The 19,717-nt window shown below is 58.2% G+C and overlaps 1 protein-coding gene across 5 annotated transcripts in view; it reads right to left on the bottom strand.

The window, feature by feature from the left end:
- Positions 1–14,572, bottom strand: part of PXDN (peroxidasin) — a 67,292-nt gene extending 52,720 nt beyond the window's left edge. For all 5 annotated transcript variants that reach the window (XR_003794929.1, XR_003794930.1, XM_029232145.1 and 2 more), the window contains exon 1: positions 14,330–14,572. Coding sequence is in view for 3 of the 5 variants with exons in the window: in XM_029232145.1 (XP_029087978.1) it covers positions 14,330–14,529 (200 nt within the window). In the remaining 2 variants the exon portion in view is untranslated. The remainder of the gene's footprint in view (positions 1–14,329) is intronic.
- Between the last annotated feature and the right edge of the window lie 5,145 nt (positions 14,573–19,717).

Here is a 19,717-nt window from a genome sequence, read left to right as displayed (position 1 = left end):
AGACTTCCCTCCCACTGCCCATCCCCCAGCAGGTCTCTACCCAGCGAGGAGTCCACACCGCATTCCCAGGTCCGACGCCTCCGGATCAGCACACTTTCAGCCGCGGCAGGTGGATCCAGCCAGTCTCAGCAGCTTTCCTGACTGGTAACCACGCCAGCAAGAACAAGGGATGCTGTACACCACGGGGAAGACTCCACGGGCCAGCTCCGGAGACTCACCTCATTTACCTGATGGTGAAACCGCTGACATGGGCAAGTCCTATTTACAGCGGAGTCTCATGCAGAAGGAATCACAGAATTAGAACAGCCGCCCGGCGGGACGGGCAGATCAGGAACCACCAGAAGAGACGCCAAAGCACCTGCTGACGGGCCTGGCCTCTCCCTGGCTCCGCACGCGCTCAAGGCACCATCCACGCGCACGGACCCCGACCCCGCGCCCTGCAGGGCTGGTCAGACTAAATGGACGGACACCAGCGGCCCAGCATGTCCACGGCTTCCACCTGCCGCCCGGTCCTGGCTCCGCCCCTGACCTGCCACCTGCCGGGCACAGACATCAATCAGCCCACAGCCGTGCTGTGGCCTCACCTGGAAACCAGACGCTCAGTGAGTCAGGACGGAGACCACGTGCCTGGAAGACGGCCACCTCGGGGTGAGCAGGGAGAGGCGCACAGGGACCCACTGACACCACCCCTGGGTCACCAAGGTGATCCGGGCACAGAGGAAAGCTCACAGACGGAGAAGCAGATGGGACAGGTGGAGGGAGGGGCAGGGTGCACACAGGCACACAGGTGTTCTCCTCGTGGAGGGTCAGGACATCAGTAATACAGAAGTAAGTCCACGGACGCCCTGGGAAGAGACAAAGTTTCTATGCCCCAAGGGTTATGGGATGCAGGATAGAAAGTATTTTTCTTTTCCTTACCGTGTTAAAAAATCTTAAATGAACGATCACGCTTATATAATAGCACATAACTAAAAGATGTTTTTTTCCCTTTCCTTGTTAAACGTAATTTTAAACAAAGTAATCAAGTTTTGGGCTCAAGCAATAAAAACTCATTCAACAACTTGCAGCCTCGACCAGGAACAGAGGCGCCACACCCACTGGCTCTTCTCTGAGAGTCTCTCTCTCCCGGGCCAGAGGTGCCTTCACAGGCGTCCAGGTGTCCGCGCTCCAGCCACCCCCCTGCCCCACCTCTGCCCTCTCTGCTTCGTTGGAGCTCTGAGCCTCTAATGGGCTTTTATGGCTGCCCTGGACCCTCACAGCACAGCCTGCCAGCCTCAGCTCCACTGCTGACTGTTTATTCCCTTAGTATTTTCTAGTTCCTGTTCCCCAGAGAGACATCTGTCTGAGCTAAGCCTGATCACAAGTAACCGGCCAGCACGTGGACTGACTGTCTTGGATCTGGTGTCCACCTGGATCCAACCAGCTATGGCTGAGAGAACCAGGGTCATGCGACACTCGACACGGACCGGCATCAGTCAGGGTTCCCTGGAGAAACAGAACCAACAGGACGTGTGTGCGTGTGTGTGTGTGTGGGGGGGGTGCGCATGTACAGAGAGAGACTGAGATTGGTTTCTGTTAAGGAAAGACTTATTGTGGAAGCCGGCAGGTCCACAGTTTGCAGGTGAGCCTGCAGGATGGATCCCCAGGGAAAGGCCGCCGTCTGCTCCCAGGGCCGTGTCCTGCTTTTCTTCTCTTAAGTCTTTCCATTGATGGGGTGAGGCCCACCTGCGCCGTGGAGGGCCATCTGCTTACTTACTGACTTAAGTGTTCATCTCCTCTAAAAACACCTCCGCAGAAACCTCTAGAATAACGTTTGACCAAATATCTGGGCACTGTGTCCCAGCCAAGTTGACACATAAAACTAACCATCACAGACACCCAAGCGTGCTGAGATGTACCCTACTTGTTACAACAAATGTTATAATTTACACGATTGAATGGGCTGAGTTTGTTCTTACAGAGACAGACAGAGCTTACTCTTTGAGTTCAGCAAAATAAACGGATAAATCATGTTATCCCACTGGGCGTTCGTCCAAGACTTAGCCAACTGGCAAGCGGACAGTCACAGAACCCAGCAGAAACCAAGCCCAGGAAGTAGATTTCAGGCTCTACCAAACAGATTGATTTTTGCCTGTTGCTTTTCTAACAGCCTCAAATCAGACTGCGTTGTAGTTACCACCACGGAGGAAATGGATCAAAAACAGAATCAACAAACACTGATACCAAATAGTTACCCTCCACCAAGACACTCCGGGAGCATCTAACCTAGGAGGCTTCCTACATACACAGATCTTGAGTTTTTAGGAAGACGGGATGTGCAAGCCAAGTTAATTACTGAATGAGAACACATTTCTAGGGTGTAAGTGATGTGGTTTCCTCAACCAGGACGAAAGAAGTGTGGGGCAAATAATAAACCCCAAGGAACTTAAAGTGGATGGGTCAGAGGCGAGCCCTCAGGAAAGGCTCTGAGGGGAGGGGACACGAAATGGAGCCTTGTGAAGGGAGTAAAGGTAGACCTTAGCCGAGGTGGTCCCTCCTGAAATTTCCCCTTCGCTTTCATTAAGGGGATCCCACGTTGCCAGCCTGACCCGCCTCACCAGCCTCTCCTTGGCAGGGATGCTGGCGCAGTCCTCTCCCTGTGCCCTGATGTCCAGACTTCTTATGGTCTCACAGTCCTTCTCCAGTGAGAAATCGAGAAGCCTTAATGCAGCGCCCACCGTATGTAATGCACTGGGTTATCTCCAGCACCCAGGTACTAGTCCAGCAGGATCCTTGCAAGAACTGAGAAAATAATCACTCTGATCATTTTCTGTTGGGCTTCCTTCTCTCACAACCCAGCTGAGCAAGGCTGCTAGACACGGAACTCTGAGAAACCACAGAAAAATGGGAAGAAGGCTTCTCTAAGACTAGGGAAAATGACGAGGAAGTTGGATTTTAAGCCAGTGCGTTCTGAGTTTAGGAGGAAAGAGGCTTGGGTCTAAGAAAGTTCTTCCCAGGCGACCTCCTTTCTATAACCACCCCCTCCCCTTGCTGGGCTTCCAACCCCACCCCTGAACCACGGGGGTGGGACGGATTGGGGACAGGTCTGCATCAGGATAGAGGTGCACAGCCTACACCACAGACTCTGCCTCATGGCAGTGGGGTCCACACATCTCAGCACCAGTGCCTGACACTTACCAAGGACACCAGAAAGGGGGGCGGGGAGGGACAAACAGACGGGCAGATGGATGGATGGATGGATGGATGGATGAAGCCGTAGGTGGTTATGGAAGGATAGACGCATGAATGGATGAATGGATGGACAGATGGAAAGGCAGATGGATGGATGGACGGACAGATGGACGGACAGATGGAAGGGCAGATGGAAGGGCAGATGGATGGATGGATGGGCGGAGAGATGCGTGGGTGAGTGGATGGAAGGCGTGACACAGGCATTGACCTAAGAAAATTACACATCAAAACAACACGCACAAGGAAACAAATGCTCAGGAGTAATATCTGGCCACCCACTGCCGCGCCAATACCAACATCCTACATGTCTGAATAAGTAACAACGATGACTAACTGCACCCACTTTAATTGCTATTTTTAAAAGTTGAAGTGCCGCTTAGCTGGTTATGGATTTTTAGAAATATTGTTTCACTCCAGGAAGTGACAAGCCTAATCTAGGCTCTTCCCCTAAAGGAAGCCGTGACCAGGAAAAGAAGCATAAATTTAACCAGCGCCACAGATGAGCCCGCATTCCTCGGGTGAATGGCTCCCTCTCTCGCACTTGTCTGCAATCTCATTTCTTTCTGAGTAAAGAAATCTCCCGCCTGAGGGCTGTGTCGGCCTCACTTTTCCCCACAGAAGGGAACATATCAATCCAAACGTTGCAGGGGCAACATCTTCCCATCTTTACCAATCCCAGCCTTTCATTTATTTAGAGTAACTCTGAATTTCCATTCACATCCTTAATTCTTAGCAAATAATTAACATTAGATCTGGCAGGAACGGCATTTGAGAAAAGTTGGGAAAGGCAGGAACTCGATTACGGAGCGTTTCCTGGGTCCCATGAAAGGCACCTTCTGGGTGCAGCATCACAAGGGGAGTTTAGATGCTTCTTAAACACTTGGGTTTGGCCTGGGAGAGGGCACGCCTATCTAATAGGCACTGAAAACGAGCCTGGTGGTATTTCCTGCCTGCACCGCAAGTACCTGCTTCAATTAAAGGAGCCCTGGTGTCCTAGCTCTCTCCCGCTGCCTGTCTTCCCTCCTCTGGACTCCTCCGGTTCACGTCCGCAGGGTCAATAAACCCAGATGTGATGACAACAATAGCTACCCCAGCAGAGCATCGACCAGGCAGGCTGTGTCAGGAGTTACACACGCATCCCCTTCCTCATGCCCAGGACGCCCCTGCAGGTGGGAAACCGAGGCTTCAAGGGGCGAGAACCCTGCCCAGGGGTGTACATCGGGAAAACTGGGAACGAGCGCCCCGGCCGGGGCCGACCACACCCTGAGCTGCAGCCTGGCTGGACGAGCTCTCCTTCCCCCTCAGTGGGACGGGCATCTCCCACAAGGTCAGCCTCCGTCACTAACACCGTGGCTCTTACTGGCTCCGTCTCCCTGCCCGGGAGACCACAGCTTGGCCAAACCGAAGGCAGCCTTGTCCATTTCCACGCCCGGCACCTGGCCTGCGATGTCTCCACGCAGGCTCCTCCTGGCATGTCGCAAATAATAATTAACGGCTTTGAACTTGACAGAACCTCAAAGGCAAGATACTTTCTCCCCAGAGAAGATTAGACAGAGACTGCTGAAGGTCAGAAGTGTCCTGCTACTCTGGGGGGAACTGCCCTGCTCCTAACCAACCACGTAAACCCTGAGACCCCACTCCGAGGAAGGTCTGGGGTGAGCGAGGGGAGACTTTGCGGGGCAGGCAGCGCGACGAGGCCCCTCCCGAGTCCCCGTGCCCTGAGGTCACAGCGTCTCCACCTGGAAAACGGGAGGACGCTGTCCCGCCCCATCGCTCAACGGGAGGACGCTGTCCCGCCCCATCGCTCACGGATTCCAGATTTGAGAATTTTCCCAAAGTCGATCCTCGTGGTGTCTCTGTCACCATCGAGGATGGGCACAGAGATGACGATGATGTGTCCAGTGTCCTTTTCAGGGTCTATTTGGTGCCATGTTGCTCGCATTTTTGTGCCTTTTGTTGGTGACTCTGCTGTTCAAAATCGCCCGAGTGCGGTGCCGACGGGCTGTCCGGTCACGGGGAAAACACGCGTGTGTGGGATCGGCTTCCTCCGGGCACGGGTCTCTGCTGCCCTGAGCTCCACGCTGGTGAACCAACAACAGACGTCAAGTACGGCATCTGTAAACAGAAGCTCACAAGGCCGGGTTGTGCCTCAATCGATGGATGACAACAGCGCCGTGACCTGCGCCGGGCTGGGCGCTGACCCTGCGTCTCTTGGAAGCAAGGGTCCCGGGTCACTAACTCAGAATTCGCAGAGACTATGTAGAACACAGCCCTGCAAATAACGAGAATCAACCTTAAACTTCGCCTCCGCTGACAGAGATGGTGCTGAGCTGGGGCTCTCCCAGCCCCTCCCACCTCAGATCTCGGGGCCCGGCAGAGACATCCAACCACAGGGCAGAGACCACACAGGAAACCGGCCACAGACGGGGTGGCCGGGACCCAACATAAGCCAGGGGAGGGGCCCACACAGGAGCTGGCACAGCCCTCAGGACATGCTGGCATCAAAGCCTCCGGAGAGAAAACCCGGGACCACCATCGAAGTGCGGCTACCGAGGGAGGGCGCACAGGTGCGCGTGCCATGTCTCCACGGTCAGGTGTGAGAGGCGCCCTTGGGGCCGTGCACCCCGCGTCCTTCAGATGATCCACAGAACACGGCAGACGTAGATGGCTGACGGACAGATGGAGCGGCAGACGTGGACAGACACGCAGACACCCCAGTGATTCCGTGTCCACGTGCGCGCACATGACTGTTTGTGTATCTGAGGGAAAGCCCGGCAGGTTAACAGTTTCCTCTAATGACGGAAATGTGAGTCATTTATTATGGTGTTTTTATTTGGATTTTCACATTTTTCTACCATGAACAGGTACAGCTTGCATAAAAATATTTAAAAATATGTTGTAAAAGAAGAGTAAACAGGACAGGGCACTGGAGTGGGTGAGGGGCAGGCTCCACAACCTCCTGCTTGCAGCTGCTGGGGAGATACTGCCCCCCCAAACCCCCCCCCCCCCGCCAGGGCGGAAAGGCTGTACCTCCAGCCAAACTCCACCCACGATGACCACCCCTGCAGGGCCTTCTCGGCAGCCTGCAAATTTCCAAAAACCCAGCGTAAACCCAAATATGCCTCGTCCTGGCAGAAAATCTGGAGTCAAGCGCTTGGCTTCTAAGAAACCCGACTGTGATCTACGGGTTACCGCCACAGGCGGTTCAACACCTGCCATTATAATTACACGGCGCGCAGCTCTCTGTTGAGGAGGAATGAACAAAATTCTTGTTAGAAGAAGGAGATTCTAGTTTCTAACCTCTATTTACCCATGATGGCCCGTTACAGCCCACAGTGGGACCTAAACTAACGGGGGGCTGGAGCAGGGAGCCACCACGTGGCACAGGACACGGCAAGCAGGGCCAACACCTCGCAGCCCTCTCTGTTCTGCACGTGAGGGACCAGAGGTGCCCACATGCAACAGCAGCGCCTGGAGAGGACACAGTGAAGGCAGCACGGCAGCCACACACCGCCCGTCCAGCACGTCCGACACTCCCAATGCAGTTTTCCTTCCCGGGAAGGCCCTAAACAACGTGTCAGAGCCCGCCAGGCACCAGGTGGGGACAGGGGGGACCGGTGCCCCCCAGGCAATGTGCGCACAAGTGACGTGTCCCCTCGGGGCCGTCGAAGCCCTGGACCCTCCTCTCGCTCACTCCCCCCTCCACTTCCCTGACAGCCTGGAGGGCCAGGGACCAGGACAGCAGAGCTACAGGGTGGACAGAGCCTGGGTCCCCAGGTCACTGGTAGAGTGCCGTTACCTTAAAGGGTCAGACAGGAAAGGTACTGTCATGTCACAACTACCCAGCTCTGCCTTTGACGTCAGAAGCAGCCGCAGCCACAGGTGGGTGAAGGGCATGGCACGTCCCGCACAGATCAGCCTAGCACCCAGGCCACTGCCCTGCTGGCCGGGGTCTGCAGGCCCCGGGCTGAGAGCAGAGCCTCCAGTGACAGCTGCCCAGCAAGGACATCTGGCCTGGATTCTGTGTGAGGGAAGCGGACACTCACACTGTTTTAAGCCTCCGAGACCCTGCGACCGTTTACTATGCAGCTGCGGTTGAACTCCCCTGCCCGATACAACAGCCTTCCAAAGGCAAATGGAGAACAGCGGGTTGGACAATTTTTCGTTTGGGGCATGTGAAAGCATTATTCTATTTGTTACTTTCTTTACAAGCCACACTGTTATAAAGTTGCAGAAGAATTTAATGAAGGTTTTACAAAATTACAAGAAGAGATGGGATAACAGGGGCCAGACCTCCTCCCCTGTCTGAAACAACCAAAAGCTGACAAAATACATGAAACAACTGTTTTCAAGATACCGCGCACGGGTCAGCAATGGACAGGATCCCCGAGGGAGTGAAAACGAAGAAGGTGAGCACAGAACCGCCCCAGGTTGCTGCCCAAGGGACGGCGAGAACCCATAGGACGCAGACAGGACAGCTGGAGCTCCAGGGACAGAGACAGGACACCAGGGAGCCTGGAGCGTCAAGCGCTCAGCGCAGCCGTGCGTGTGAGGGCAATAAAGATCAGAGCAGAGATCAGCAAAACAGAGAAAGGAAAAACCAAAGAGAAAGATCAATGCATCCGAAAGCTGGGTTTCTGCAAAGGTCAATACAACGGAAAAACGTCTAGGCGACTGATCAGGAAAAAACGGGAGAGCAGACACGCGTTTCCGACATCAGGAACCAGAGAACGGACGTCCCTACACATCTTCAGACGTTCGGAGGGTAACGGCGAACTTCACGATGGACGGCTGTCCCAGGATCATGCGACGTGGCCGAGCTCCCAGCTCCCAGGGCTCACTCAGGAAGAAACTGTCCCCAACAGCCCTGTGCTTACTGAAGAGTTTGAGATCACAGTTTAAAACCCTCGCAGGAAGCCCAGCCCAGCCCGGGGGCTTCCCTGGGAAGCTGGAGCAGACCTCTAAGCGGCACTAAGCCGCGTGCCCCCTGCTGTCCCCTCACACCCGCTCTGGGAGGCAAGGTCTGCCCTGATACGCAAAGCAGACAAAGACATTCCAGGACAGGAGAACAAAGCCCAGAGCCCCTGGTGAGCACAGATGCAGTCATGCCCAGTGAGGCAGAACTCGGGACGAAGGGCTGCCAGGGGCGCGGACCGCACGGTTGAGGACACTCCTGATTGTGGCGACGGCTGCACAGACCGGACACAGCACGGTCCCCCGAGCGCGCACCGCGAACACGAACTCCTGCTGTCCTGTCAGCGGAATCCCCACGAGGCTTTTGATTTTCCTCAGGGAAAATTCATCCAGACAGAGGTCGGAGAAGGGAATCGTCACTGGTTAAGCTTCCACCGCGGACCTGACCACAGAACAGAAGGGGACGAGCCTGCGGGCTGCCCGTGGGCCTCTGAGCTCCGTGGGCTGGGTGACAGCAGCCTGTACCCACCCAGCCGCCCTCCCGAGCTCCCCTGGGGGCTGGGCATCCAGACGCCAGCAGGCACCATCCCTCCGCAATGAGCTGGTCATCCAGTGGGCACCCAGCTCTGAACAGACCACCCTTCAAGGGAGGCTGACAAACCAGACAAGGCCAAGGAGAGCCCTGGGGACACAGCGTCAGATCACTGCCCACCCAGGGTCTGCGGGGGAAGTTCTCTGCAGTCTGCGTCCCCTCGGAGAGAAAGGCAACAGTGTCCAGAAAAAAGAAACTGATCAAATCAGCAGGGATAACTGACCCTGTACCCGAGCCAAGAAAAGGGGAGCTGAGAATTAAGTCCTGAAACAACTAACACATTCTTACTTAAACTTTTTGCCAGTTTTGATTCAGTCACATGAGTCATCGTTGGACTGAGCGATCCCGGGATTTGCCTAAGTTTTCTGTGGGCTGGTGGCATCTGAAGAGAAACCAAGGAACCAGGAGAGGAACACGTGGGATTTCTACTTTTCAAAATTAACTTCAAGATAAAGAAAACATGAACCACTGGACTTACCAATTTAGAAAGATCCTAAGTTATCGATGATGTTATTTTAAACACCAAAGGGCATTCCCTCACCCACTGACACACGTGGGCTGAGTTCTGTGCAGGTGCTACATGAGACACGTAGGTGCCAGTTCAAGTTCAAGGCCGACCCCAGAGAGCTGCCGGCCAGCAGAGACGTACAGTAACGCACGAAACGTCCAAATAGACTATTTAAGCATCAAATTCAGTGATGTTTAACTGCGTTTCAATTGAATTCACCCAAAACTGTATTTGTAAACAAACCACATTTTCTCGTGTACCCCCAAAAGCACATGAAACTGTCACAATTCAAATGCTCGTTAAACCGAACGCTAAGTTGAGAGACCTGACGTCTCGGGCACTGAAGGCCGGCAGCGCCCCGCCAGTGCACACGGTGGAGGGAGACGGGAGGCTGGGCCCAACTCTAGCCCTGGGCGCTGCCCTCAGAGCTTGGCCAGGACCCCGAGGCCCCCATTCCCTCACCACGGCACCTACTCCAGTTTCTTCCTGTTGGCAAGTGCCCAGGAAAGAGGTCGGCATCTCCAGCCAACAAGACAGAACCTCCGACTCAGGCGGGAACCAGCACAGGCGCACAGACCTTCCAGCGCTCACCCATTTGTCAAACAGATGACGGGCCCAGCTCCGGAGACTGGGATGCTGTCACTGTTCTGTTGACACCTGACCGTGGCACCTGTCCAGCCTGCCCCCCTGCCACCTCTTCTAATAAAATGCCCGCCTTCCCCCAGGCAAGGAGCCCTCCCCCGCTTCCAGGCCACGGGTCCTCAGGCAGGGCAGGTCCTGTTCTTAGCTCCAGGGGCCGCCAGGCCCGGGCCTGGTGGGCATGACCGCCCGCCGCCCAGGGTGTGCTGGGGACAGACAGCGGGTCTGTTCACACAATTCCCAGAACTCGGGCTTGTGACCGAGACTCATCTCCTGCACTTAGGCCATCGGAAGGGAAACCGATGACAGCTGCCGGGCGTCACCAGGCAGGGAAGCTGAGTCATAGCACTGAGGAGGCGGCCGGGGACGCACAGAGGGGAGGGGACCGCGTCCAGGCTGTGGTGTCCACACCCTGGACAAAGCCGGAGCTACCCCCGGATTCGGAGTCACAGGGCCCCATGTGCTTTCTTTTTACAACGACTTCCTTGACTCACTAATAACACAGTGGGGCGGGGGGGCCTTCTAGCTGCCCTGCTGCAGTTTCCAAGGAAGTTTTTCCAGATGCAGCTTCCAAAGGCATGTTTTTAAGTGTAAAGTTGTGTCCAAACTGAGCACGGCCCCAGGACCACTCCCTGATGGCTGACGTCACACACAGCATCCCAGGTGGCCTCTGGAAGCTTCCTCGGGTCACCGAGGTCTCCCCTCTGCGCACAGCACGCTGGGTGTTCTTAAAGCCGTGGGCTCGGGACGCCGCAGAGTGGTCACCGCCATTTTGGAAAAATAAATTACCAACATTCAGATACTTGAAAAATGTCCCTCTGGGCTGTTTTGAGAATGAACACTTCGACTTCATCCCAACAGGGGTCTAAGAGCAGAAATCTGCCTCAGGTAAGCCACGGGCTTCAGCTTAAGGCCTGTTGTCACGGCCCGCACGGTGTCCTGCAGAGACCGACAGCCAGAGGCTGCTTTGCTGACCTTGTGAAGCCTCACCCAGGGGAGAAGAGGCCAGCCCTGCCTGGAGGCCGAACGCGTCCCCCCAGGACGGGTGGCGGCGGGAGAGAGGGAACTCCCTGAACCCCAGGAAGACAGGGGAGGGGACGTGCAGCTGACAGCCTGCCCACCTCCCGGCCCAGGAACGCTCCCTCCCTCCGGCCACCTGTAGGCCAGAGGCCTCACCTGGGCACACAGGGAAGCGGTGGGAAGTTGGATCCTCCCGTCAGCCGGCTTCCAGGAGCTCCAGTGGAGGCTGGTAAGGGGAGACGCTGTGCCTTGGGGGGCTAGTCCCCAGGGAGCACCAAGACCTTCTCCGAGTATGGGAATATGACCCCAAAGACGGGTGGTCACTCGCCCAGACCTCCAGAGGCACTGGCGCCCAGGGCTGGCCTCCTGCAGGCCCCCTCGGCCAGACACGCCTGGATGGCCAGTTGCCCTCATCACAGGGCCGCAGGGCCTCCCTCCCCAGCACCCCAGTGGACCCGGGACCCCGAGAGGCAGGAACCGGAAGCTGGCCCAGGCCCAAACACACGGGTCAGCAGACGTCGAGGGATCTGAGGACAGCTGCCCGGCAGGCTGACCACGAGCCCAGGGGAGGAGCTCTCGCCAGCCCCCGGCCCCGGGCGCCCTCTGACGCCAGGGCTTCCTGTCACATGGACGGCGGCTTTGGAGCGGCCTGGACCGTGGGGTGGGAGCCAGCTTTAAGGAGGCGACCCCACGACCGCACAGACGAGGCCACGGAGAGAAGGACGGGGTCGGGGGTGGGGCGCGGAGGGCTCGCGAGGACTCATGAGGCGGGAGGTGTAGAACGTGTCGTCCCGAGAGGTCCCGGCGGAGCGGAGGACGGAAGCGGGCCAGGTAGACGGCACACCGCTTAGGTTTTAGCGCTAGCTGTTTCATCATCACCGTGACAAACGTCTCCTGTAGTGCTGAGCAGAGTAAAATACTCAAAAACTAAACAAGTATTTCTACAAAAGCTGAGCTGGACTGAGTACCACACCCGCTGGTGAAGGGACCAGCTGCAGCGCCGGAGCCCGAGGGCTCCGGATCCCAGGGCGGCTAGAACACCGCTTTCTACTTTCCAGGGTCAAACCGGAATCACAGGACACTCTCGGACCATCATTTCCGAAGCCCAACCACGCGGCAAAACAGTCCACTCTCGGGTCCCACCTGGACACACCCTAAAATGCCCTGAGCAGGACACAAGTCTGATATGCCCAGAGATTCCCACTCAGTCTTTCTGGGGGTGGGGGGGGGCCGAGGGGAGGGTCCCGAAAGCAAAGGGATGAAGCGATGGCTGGACGGCCCAGTTAAGTCTGGGGCCAGGTCTTCACTTACCCTCACATCTTTTAAGTCCCCAGTTGCCACCAAATCATTTTTTAAAAATAGAAAACAGCAGCAGATGCATGAGAGCAGAGACCTGGAGAAAAGCTGCGGGTGAACACTGAATGTTTCTGCACAAGTGGAACTTGTGACATGACTGCACCCCAACGAGCAGCCCCCCAGGAACGCACCAGACTGGACCCCGGAGCCCACAGGCGGCAACATGGCGCCCCCGAGCTGGTCTCTCTCTCATCATCACCACCCCCCTCTGTGTCCCCAGCTCCGGGGCCCCACTCGGACCCCCTCCCACCAGGACTCAGTTCTTCCCCTGTCCCTGGTCCACACTGGCAGCGATGGGAGCTTCCTCCCCCTGCGCCTGTGTCAGCTGGGTCTGTGTCCATGTCAGTGGTAATCCGCTTGGTTCTGTGAGGGATCTGGTCAGCTTAGCACACCCTTCCCCCTCACAGAATCAACGAGACCACGCAAGGTCCTTTCAAAACATCTTTAAAAGCTATAAAACCCCACGAAAGCATAAGGCAAACGAGGATTTCTGGAAATCTTGCCAGTTACCTATTATGTCACTTTCCCTGCCTACCCTCAGCTGTTTTACAAAACCCTATGAGGTTCTGTGGAGAATCTCACCACCCGCAGGAGGCTGGTGGCTCCATTTCTGTTCTACGACAACCACATTTTAAAATATTGTTCTTTTTAAAAAGCCATTAAGATGTGAGGACACAGCACAGTACGAGTATTAGACTGTGGCCAGATGTGAAAAATGGCTTCAGGGTCCAGGCTTTTTCCACTGACTCACTGAAGAATTAAACGACTGCCTCCAGGACACCCTCACTTGGCCGGTTACGGTCCCCCTCCTCAGCGCCTGATGCCCTCCTGCTGGCCCGCCTCGGCTGGCTGGCCGGCCCTCCACACGGGAAGGAAGCCCGTGCCTGTCTCTCTCGGAGGAGCAGTTTCCAGGCTGCGAGGGGAGTCCCGCCGAGGACCCCGAAGGAAGCTGCCAGTATAGCCGGCGGCCACTAGGAGAGTGGTCTGTCCGTGTACTTTGTTTTAAAAGCAGGAACACTGACCGCCCACTTCCTGAATAGCCCACTCAATATTTTACAACTTTTGCAGGCTCTTCGTGGTGCCAAAGTACTCTGGCTCAGCCAAGAAAAGTGGAAACTATTTTTGGCGTTCAGAAGGGCAGCTGTAGGACGCTGAATACGGTCAGCGCCTGAAACGCAGGCTGCCTTTACAGATTTTGAAAATTCCTAATCAGAGGCGCAGCCAAATAGGCCTGCTGCACTCGGCGGCACCCGGGGCCGGGATCCTCTAGGGAGGGCGGGGGTCGGCCGGCGAGGGCGCGATACGTCCTGCCAACCGGAGCGCCGGGTCTCCGATGGCACCACCTGGGCGCGCCCCGGCTGGAGATGAGGGCGGGGACGTGCCCGGGGAGCAAACCCGCTTGGACCCCGACTGTATCCACCCCCGGGCCGCCCGCGCTGCCCCGCAACTCGGGGACCCGCACCGCGGCGCCTCCCGGAACTCGGCCAGGCTAGCTCACGGCGCAGAGAAAGCCCCAGAGAACGGTGCGCCCCACGGGCCCCGGGACAGCCCGGGCAGGAGGCTCTCGGCGCCCCGGCAGATGCGGGGACGTGAGGTCACGGAGGGTGCGCCACGGAGGGCCCCTCCCCGCCCCAGAGCCGGGACAGGGGTGCCGCGCTCGGGGAGGAGGGGAAAACGGGGAGCGGGAACCGCCGAGTAGAAGGAGGGGGGAAGAGAGGGAGGGGAAAGGAAGGGGGAGGAGAGGAAGCCGGAGGAGGGGGAAGCCGGGCCCCAGGAGAAGAGGGGGCCGGAGAGGGGCGGGAGGGGGAGGAAGGCGAGCGGAGGAGGGGAGCCAGCAGGACCGGGCCGGGCAGGGCGGAGGGCTTTCCCCGGCGGCTGCCGACAACTTTCCCGTCCCTCGGGGATGCCGAGCTCCGAACAAAGGCGGCTCCGGAGGCGGCGCGCGCTGAGCTCAGGTCCGCCCCCCTCCCGGCCACGGAGGACAAAGGCGCCGCCGCGCGACCCTCCCCCCGGCCCCCGGGACCCGGCCGCCCCGCGCGCCCAGGTACCCCGCGCCCCGCCGGACTCACAGGATGGAGGTCTGCGGCGCCACGGCGGGCACGGCCTCCAGCAGCAGATGCATGCAGCGCACCGTGGTGCGGAAGCACAGGCAGCGGCTCGGACACCCGTTGCCCGGCTTGGGGGCGACCGCGGCCAGTGCCCCCCAGCACGAGCACAGCACGAGCGCCAGCAAGCAGGGGCGCGCGGGGCGCGCGTCGCGCACGGCCATGGCCCACGGCGCACGGGACGCTCGAACTCTGCGACCGACCGCGAGTTCCCGGCGTGTTCAGCGCCGCCGGCTGCGGCCCACGTCCCAGCTGCGCGCGGGGGGCGGGGGGCGCCAGCTGTGCACATGCGCGCGGCTCCTCCCCGCCCGCCCCCTCCTCCCCAAGGGCCGGGGCGGGGCGAGGACCTCCTGCCGGGCGTCGGGCCGCGGCGCTGCCCCGGGTGCGGAGCTCAGGTTGGGCCCCCGGGTTCCAGTCCCAGGTCTGCGCCCACGACCGGAGGCCTCGGCCAAGTTGCTCCGCCTCGCCTAGCCGCCGTTTCCACATGTGTGCAGTAGGGGTGGAGGTTGTTTTATAACACACGTTCGCAGTGCTTAGCAAGCTGCAGTCAGGATTCCAAGCGCTTGCTGGAGCCCTCTCTGTCTCTCAGCCTCCCTCCCTCCCTCCCCCCCCCCCCCTCTCTCTCTCTCTCTCTCTCTCTCTCTCTCTCTCTCTCTCTCTCTGTCTCTCTCTCTCTCTCTCGCCCCCACCCCTCCGCCTGTCTCTCTGTCTCTGTCTGACTTGTACAAACACCCCCTGCAGCAGGATCGGAGCCAGGGGTTGGAGCCCGTGAGGCCTGTTAAGCACCCAGGTTGGGCACTGCTGCCGCCAGGCCACTGCTGGGAGCGCAGAAGACGTTTGCGTAGAGGCCTGGGCGCAGGGCTCGGCCAGGTGGACACTCAGTGTCCTTTAGTTTCCTCTTTTGTAGCCACACCCGGAAGAACCCCACCGGGCCTCCCCCAAGGGGGCCTTGCCTGGGGCCACCAGAAGACGCAGGGGTCGGTGGGAAGGAGGGGAGGCAGTCCCACGTTCTTCTGTCTGTCTGCAGCCCCATTCTGACACCACTCTCCAGGATCCAGGCTCTGCGTGTAACAGTTGAGGAAGTCCAGGCTGTCCTGTGTCCAAAGACACATGATCACCAAGTCCCAGCGTCAGAGAGAAGCCTGGGTCTGTCCTGACTTCCACACTGTCGTGTGACCAGCGGGGCGTTCTACCTCAGGTATGCTGCGGCAGGACTGGGGTGACAGGGCGCTTTCCTGCTGCTGTGTCAGTAAACTCCTGTACCTACACGGTGCCCCGCGTCTGCATCTGCGGGCAGCTGAGCTGCGGTCTGGCTCAGGCCCCTCCAGACGCTGCACGTTTGTCACGGACGCTGTCATCCCTGTTACCATAGGGAGGAGCCTTCCCAGTCCTCCAGCGACCCGGACCACGCCAGCCAGGGGTCCCGTGCTAACCAGTCACAAATCCCCCCAGGCCTCCACACTCCTTTACAAGTGCTGCCTGCTCGCCCCACAGGAATTTCAAACTTAAATGCAGGAACCCAAAGCCTTACTTTCCCTGAAAGATGTCTGGTTTCTTCTGGATCGCTGATGTGATCCTCCAAACTGCTTTCTCAGACCCTCCAACCCAGAAGTGGCCTGTTTGGTGCTCACCCACACGTAGGGAGTTGAGAAACCCTGTGGATTCCGGTTGTTCCTTGCGGCTCAGTCGATTTCTGTTCCTCCATTTTCCCTCTTATAACCGCCGACGGTCCTGGCCCTGCCCATCGCCCTGGACCACCGCCAAGACGCCACCCCACACCGGTCTACCAGGTCCATGCTCCCTGCAGCAGGCAGAGAAGGTGCCACTGCTCTGACCCTGCCCACCCCCCATCCGAATGTCTCTGGACCTCTCCAGTATAAGTGGGTAAAGATCAAGTCTCTCGACCTCTGCCACCCCAGGCGCAGGCACCCTGAGCAGCACACAGTCTCAGCCTCTCTTTTCAGCTCAGCACCAGCCGCGGCTAATTTTACGTGTCCGGCCTGCTGGGCTGTCACACCTCGTGATTTGATCAACCACTAATCCAGGTGTTGTGCTGAAGGTATTTTGTAGATGAGATTGACATTGGTGAACTTGGACAAAGAGGAGTTCCCTCCATAATGTGGGTGAGCCTCATCCACTCAGTTTAAGTTCTTTAGAGTAGAAACTGAGGCTTCCTGGAGAAGAAGTTCTATTGCAAGATCTCAGCATCCACTCCTGCCTGAGTTTCTAATCTCCTGACCTGCCTGTAAAATGTAGGACCTGCCAGTGCCCACAAGTGCGTGAGACACTTCCTTAGAATCCATCTATCCCTCCCTCCTCCCACCTTTCCTCCTTCCATCCTTCCCACCTCCCCTCCCTCCCTCCCTCCCTCCCTCCCTTCGTCCCTTCCTTCCTTCCATCTTTCCTTCCATCCCTCCATCCCTCCATCCCTCTATCCACCCATCCATCCACCCACCACCCTTCCATCCATCCCTCCATCCATCCGTGGTGCTGTCTCCCTGAACATGTGTGTCGGGTACACAGCCGTCTGCAGAACTCTGGATGGAGGTGTGGCAGCAGTGGCCAGTGCAATGACTGGCGCTCAGGCCGGAAGGAATTCATGTTTTAGTAACGAAGCTCTTACTTGGAGCTGAGTGTGCTTCCCGCACCTTTTGTGCAGCATCTCCTGCATCTGCCCTCTAGAGGCCCACGGAGGCCTCACACCTCCAGGAGCTCAACCTTCCTGGGGAATCACGTGCAGACATCAAAGCCACTCAAGTTTTCTGTTGCCCAAGGCCCTGGTGACTCTTCCCATTTCTCTCTGATGACCACTCTCCATACCTCATTGTCTGCCCGCAATCCTGTTATCTGTCCTACAGCAAACAGCCCTTTCAGGTGTGATTGTGCTGGTTGACAAGCTCTAGTTGTTCAGATGTGCAGACAAAGGAGCCAAGATTACCGCCATCGTCTGTTTTCTGTGAACAGTATCGCTGAGCTCTCCAGTGGATCAGGCAGACGTGGGGACATGAGATCCGTCCTCCCAGTGTCTGAACACAGGCTCCGAGGCAGGGCCTGCTCACACCAAGGTGCACAGACACCTGAGCCTTGAGACATTCCTGAGGAGGTGTTACTATCCTCGTTTTGCAAATGAAAACACCGATGCTCAGCAGAGAGAGTAACACGTCCGAGGACCTGTCACTCATCCAGGGAGGGAGGGAGGGGAGGGGACAGGAAGCTGCCTGACCTGTGAGCCTCACCTACTGCACTGGACGGGGTTGGGGACCCCCCCAGATGTCACTGGGCCCCTGCATGCCCCCCCACCCCCCAGTGGCTGCCGACCTTCTCCGGAGGCCTGCTAGGGCTGCGAGGGCTACGGGGGCCGTGCTCCTGGAGATGCTGGGCACTCCGCCCCTCCTGAAGCCGCCTGCAGCCGCAGACACAAGTCAGCCCTCAGACTGCAGGGCTGCCTGGGCCTCAGGCGATCGTGGCCAGTGTCTCCCCTGCTCGGTAGCTGTCCTCACCCCGAGAGCCCCTTGTGCATCAGGCTCTGCTGAGAGGACACCTGCGTCTCCTCCGTAGTGCCACGGGGTCCCCCAAGGACAGGACGGTCCTCATTTCCTGCTGCTTCTTCTAGAGTGACGTTGCTCCTGTCTACCGGTCTGTCTCCCCATTTGCCTCTTCGAGGAGTTATGAGGAAAAGAACGTGGGGTTTGGAACAAGGCAAGCTGGGAGGCAGCTCTGTGACTCCTGGCGACTTTCTCGCCCTCTCTGGGCCTCGGTTTCCCGTCTGTAACAGGAGAAGACCAGTTCCTACTCGAAACGCAGGCTGTCGTGAGGACTGAGTGAGGGCTGTCGGGGGTGCCTGCCTGGGAGCCGTCAGCCACGCCAGGGTGAGTGTTCTCCATGCTGGGGAGGCTTTCCGGGTCTGGGTGGCCCCCAGTCTGGAGGCCTAGGGGCCATTCCCAGACGGTGAGTCACCCCTGAGAACCTGGCTGTGCCTGAGACAGCCCCCCCTCCCCCCAGTCCCAAGGGCCTCTTCCTGCATCTCCCTGCCCTACGCCTGCCCACTCGCTGGCAGCCCAGGGGAGCAGGGCCCCCGGCTGACCTGGGTGTAACTCCAAGAGCCCGTTTTGGGGCTGCTGCCACAAAGCATCACACTCGGGTGCCGCTGACTAGCAGAAACCTGTCCTCCCACAGTTCCAGAGGCCAAGGTTCCTTCTGGAGGCTCAGAGGGAACATCCGTCCCAGCCTCTCTCCGGCTTTGCCAGGAGGGCTGCAGACTGCCAGCCCGGCCCCGGTCCCGTCGCCACAAGACCTTCCCCCAAACTTGTCCTCACCCGGTGTTTCCCTCTCCTTATGAGGACGCGCTGGCTCAGGGCCACCTTAGTAATGCCGTCCTCCTGACTCTGACTACGTCTGCAGCAGCCACATTTCCAGAGAAGGTCACATCCCGAGCTCGGGGCGGGACTTGGGTTCAGGGGGACAGAGACAGCAAGCAGGGGTGGTGATGAGCCCTGACCCTGTGGCCTGGGGTCCTGCTCACCTAGGCTGCTCCTGGCTGGCGGAAGGGAAGGGCCCAGACCTTTATTCAGCCAGATAAACTTGAAACTCTAGAATGCAGAGCTGGCTGTAAGGACCACAGGCAGACGCAGTGGCCTGCACACTCGTGCTCCGTGCCCTACCTCCAGATAAGGACGTCGATAATGCTGGGTCCCCCTTCCTCCTTTCACGACTGTCTGAAACCTCCATCCCAGGGATGAAAGCACAGCCGTGAGGACATGGTTTCATTTTATTGTCATGAACTCGGAGACAACTTCTCAGCCAAATGGGTCTAAGATCAGCTTTTCCCAAGTTAAAGCCGTTCCTGTTGACAGACGCCCCCGTGTTTAGTTGTAACCCCACACGCACCCTTTCCTGCATCCACTTTATCTTGCAGCTTCGATCAGCGGGTTATACTGCTTCCCGTTAGGTCGGCTAGAGCCTCTTTTTTTATATTTAAATTTTGAGGAGAAGGCAGGTGACTAAATGCACCCGCTTAGAGCTGTTTTAGACCGAAATCAACACAGCCGCGAGTGAGCTCAGACCTGGTTCTCTGACCACCCCTTTGGGAGCTGAAGTGGAAGGAGGTACCATCCGGTAGGGCTGGGGCTCGGCCCTGAGCAGGCCACAGGGTGGCCTCTGTGGGTCCCGGCGCCCTGCGGCCCGCGGCCTCCCGTCCACCATGAGACCCCGCCCACCGCAGCCCAGCCGGCACCAGGCCCGGGTGAGCACCCTGCCTGGCGGCACATCCCCACTGCCCAGGGCTGAGCCAGGGATGCTCAGAAGTGGGCCGAGGTCGGCTGCAGACGAGCCTGCTGGGTCCTGGCTGCCTTC

This window comes from Monodon monoceros, unplaced genomic scaffold, assembly GCF_005190385.1.
Source record: "Monodon monoceros isolate NGI ecotype Baffin Bay Population unplaced genomic scaffold, NGI_Narwhal_1 Super_Scaffold_19, whole genome shotgun sequence".
Classification (NCBI taxonomy): Eukaryota; Metazoa; Chordata; class Mammalia; order Artiodactyla; family Monodontidae; genus Monodon; species Monodon monoceros.
Note: the sequence above shows the minus strand (reverse complement) of the source record. Positions and strands in the feature narration are given on the sequence as shown.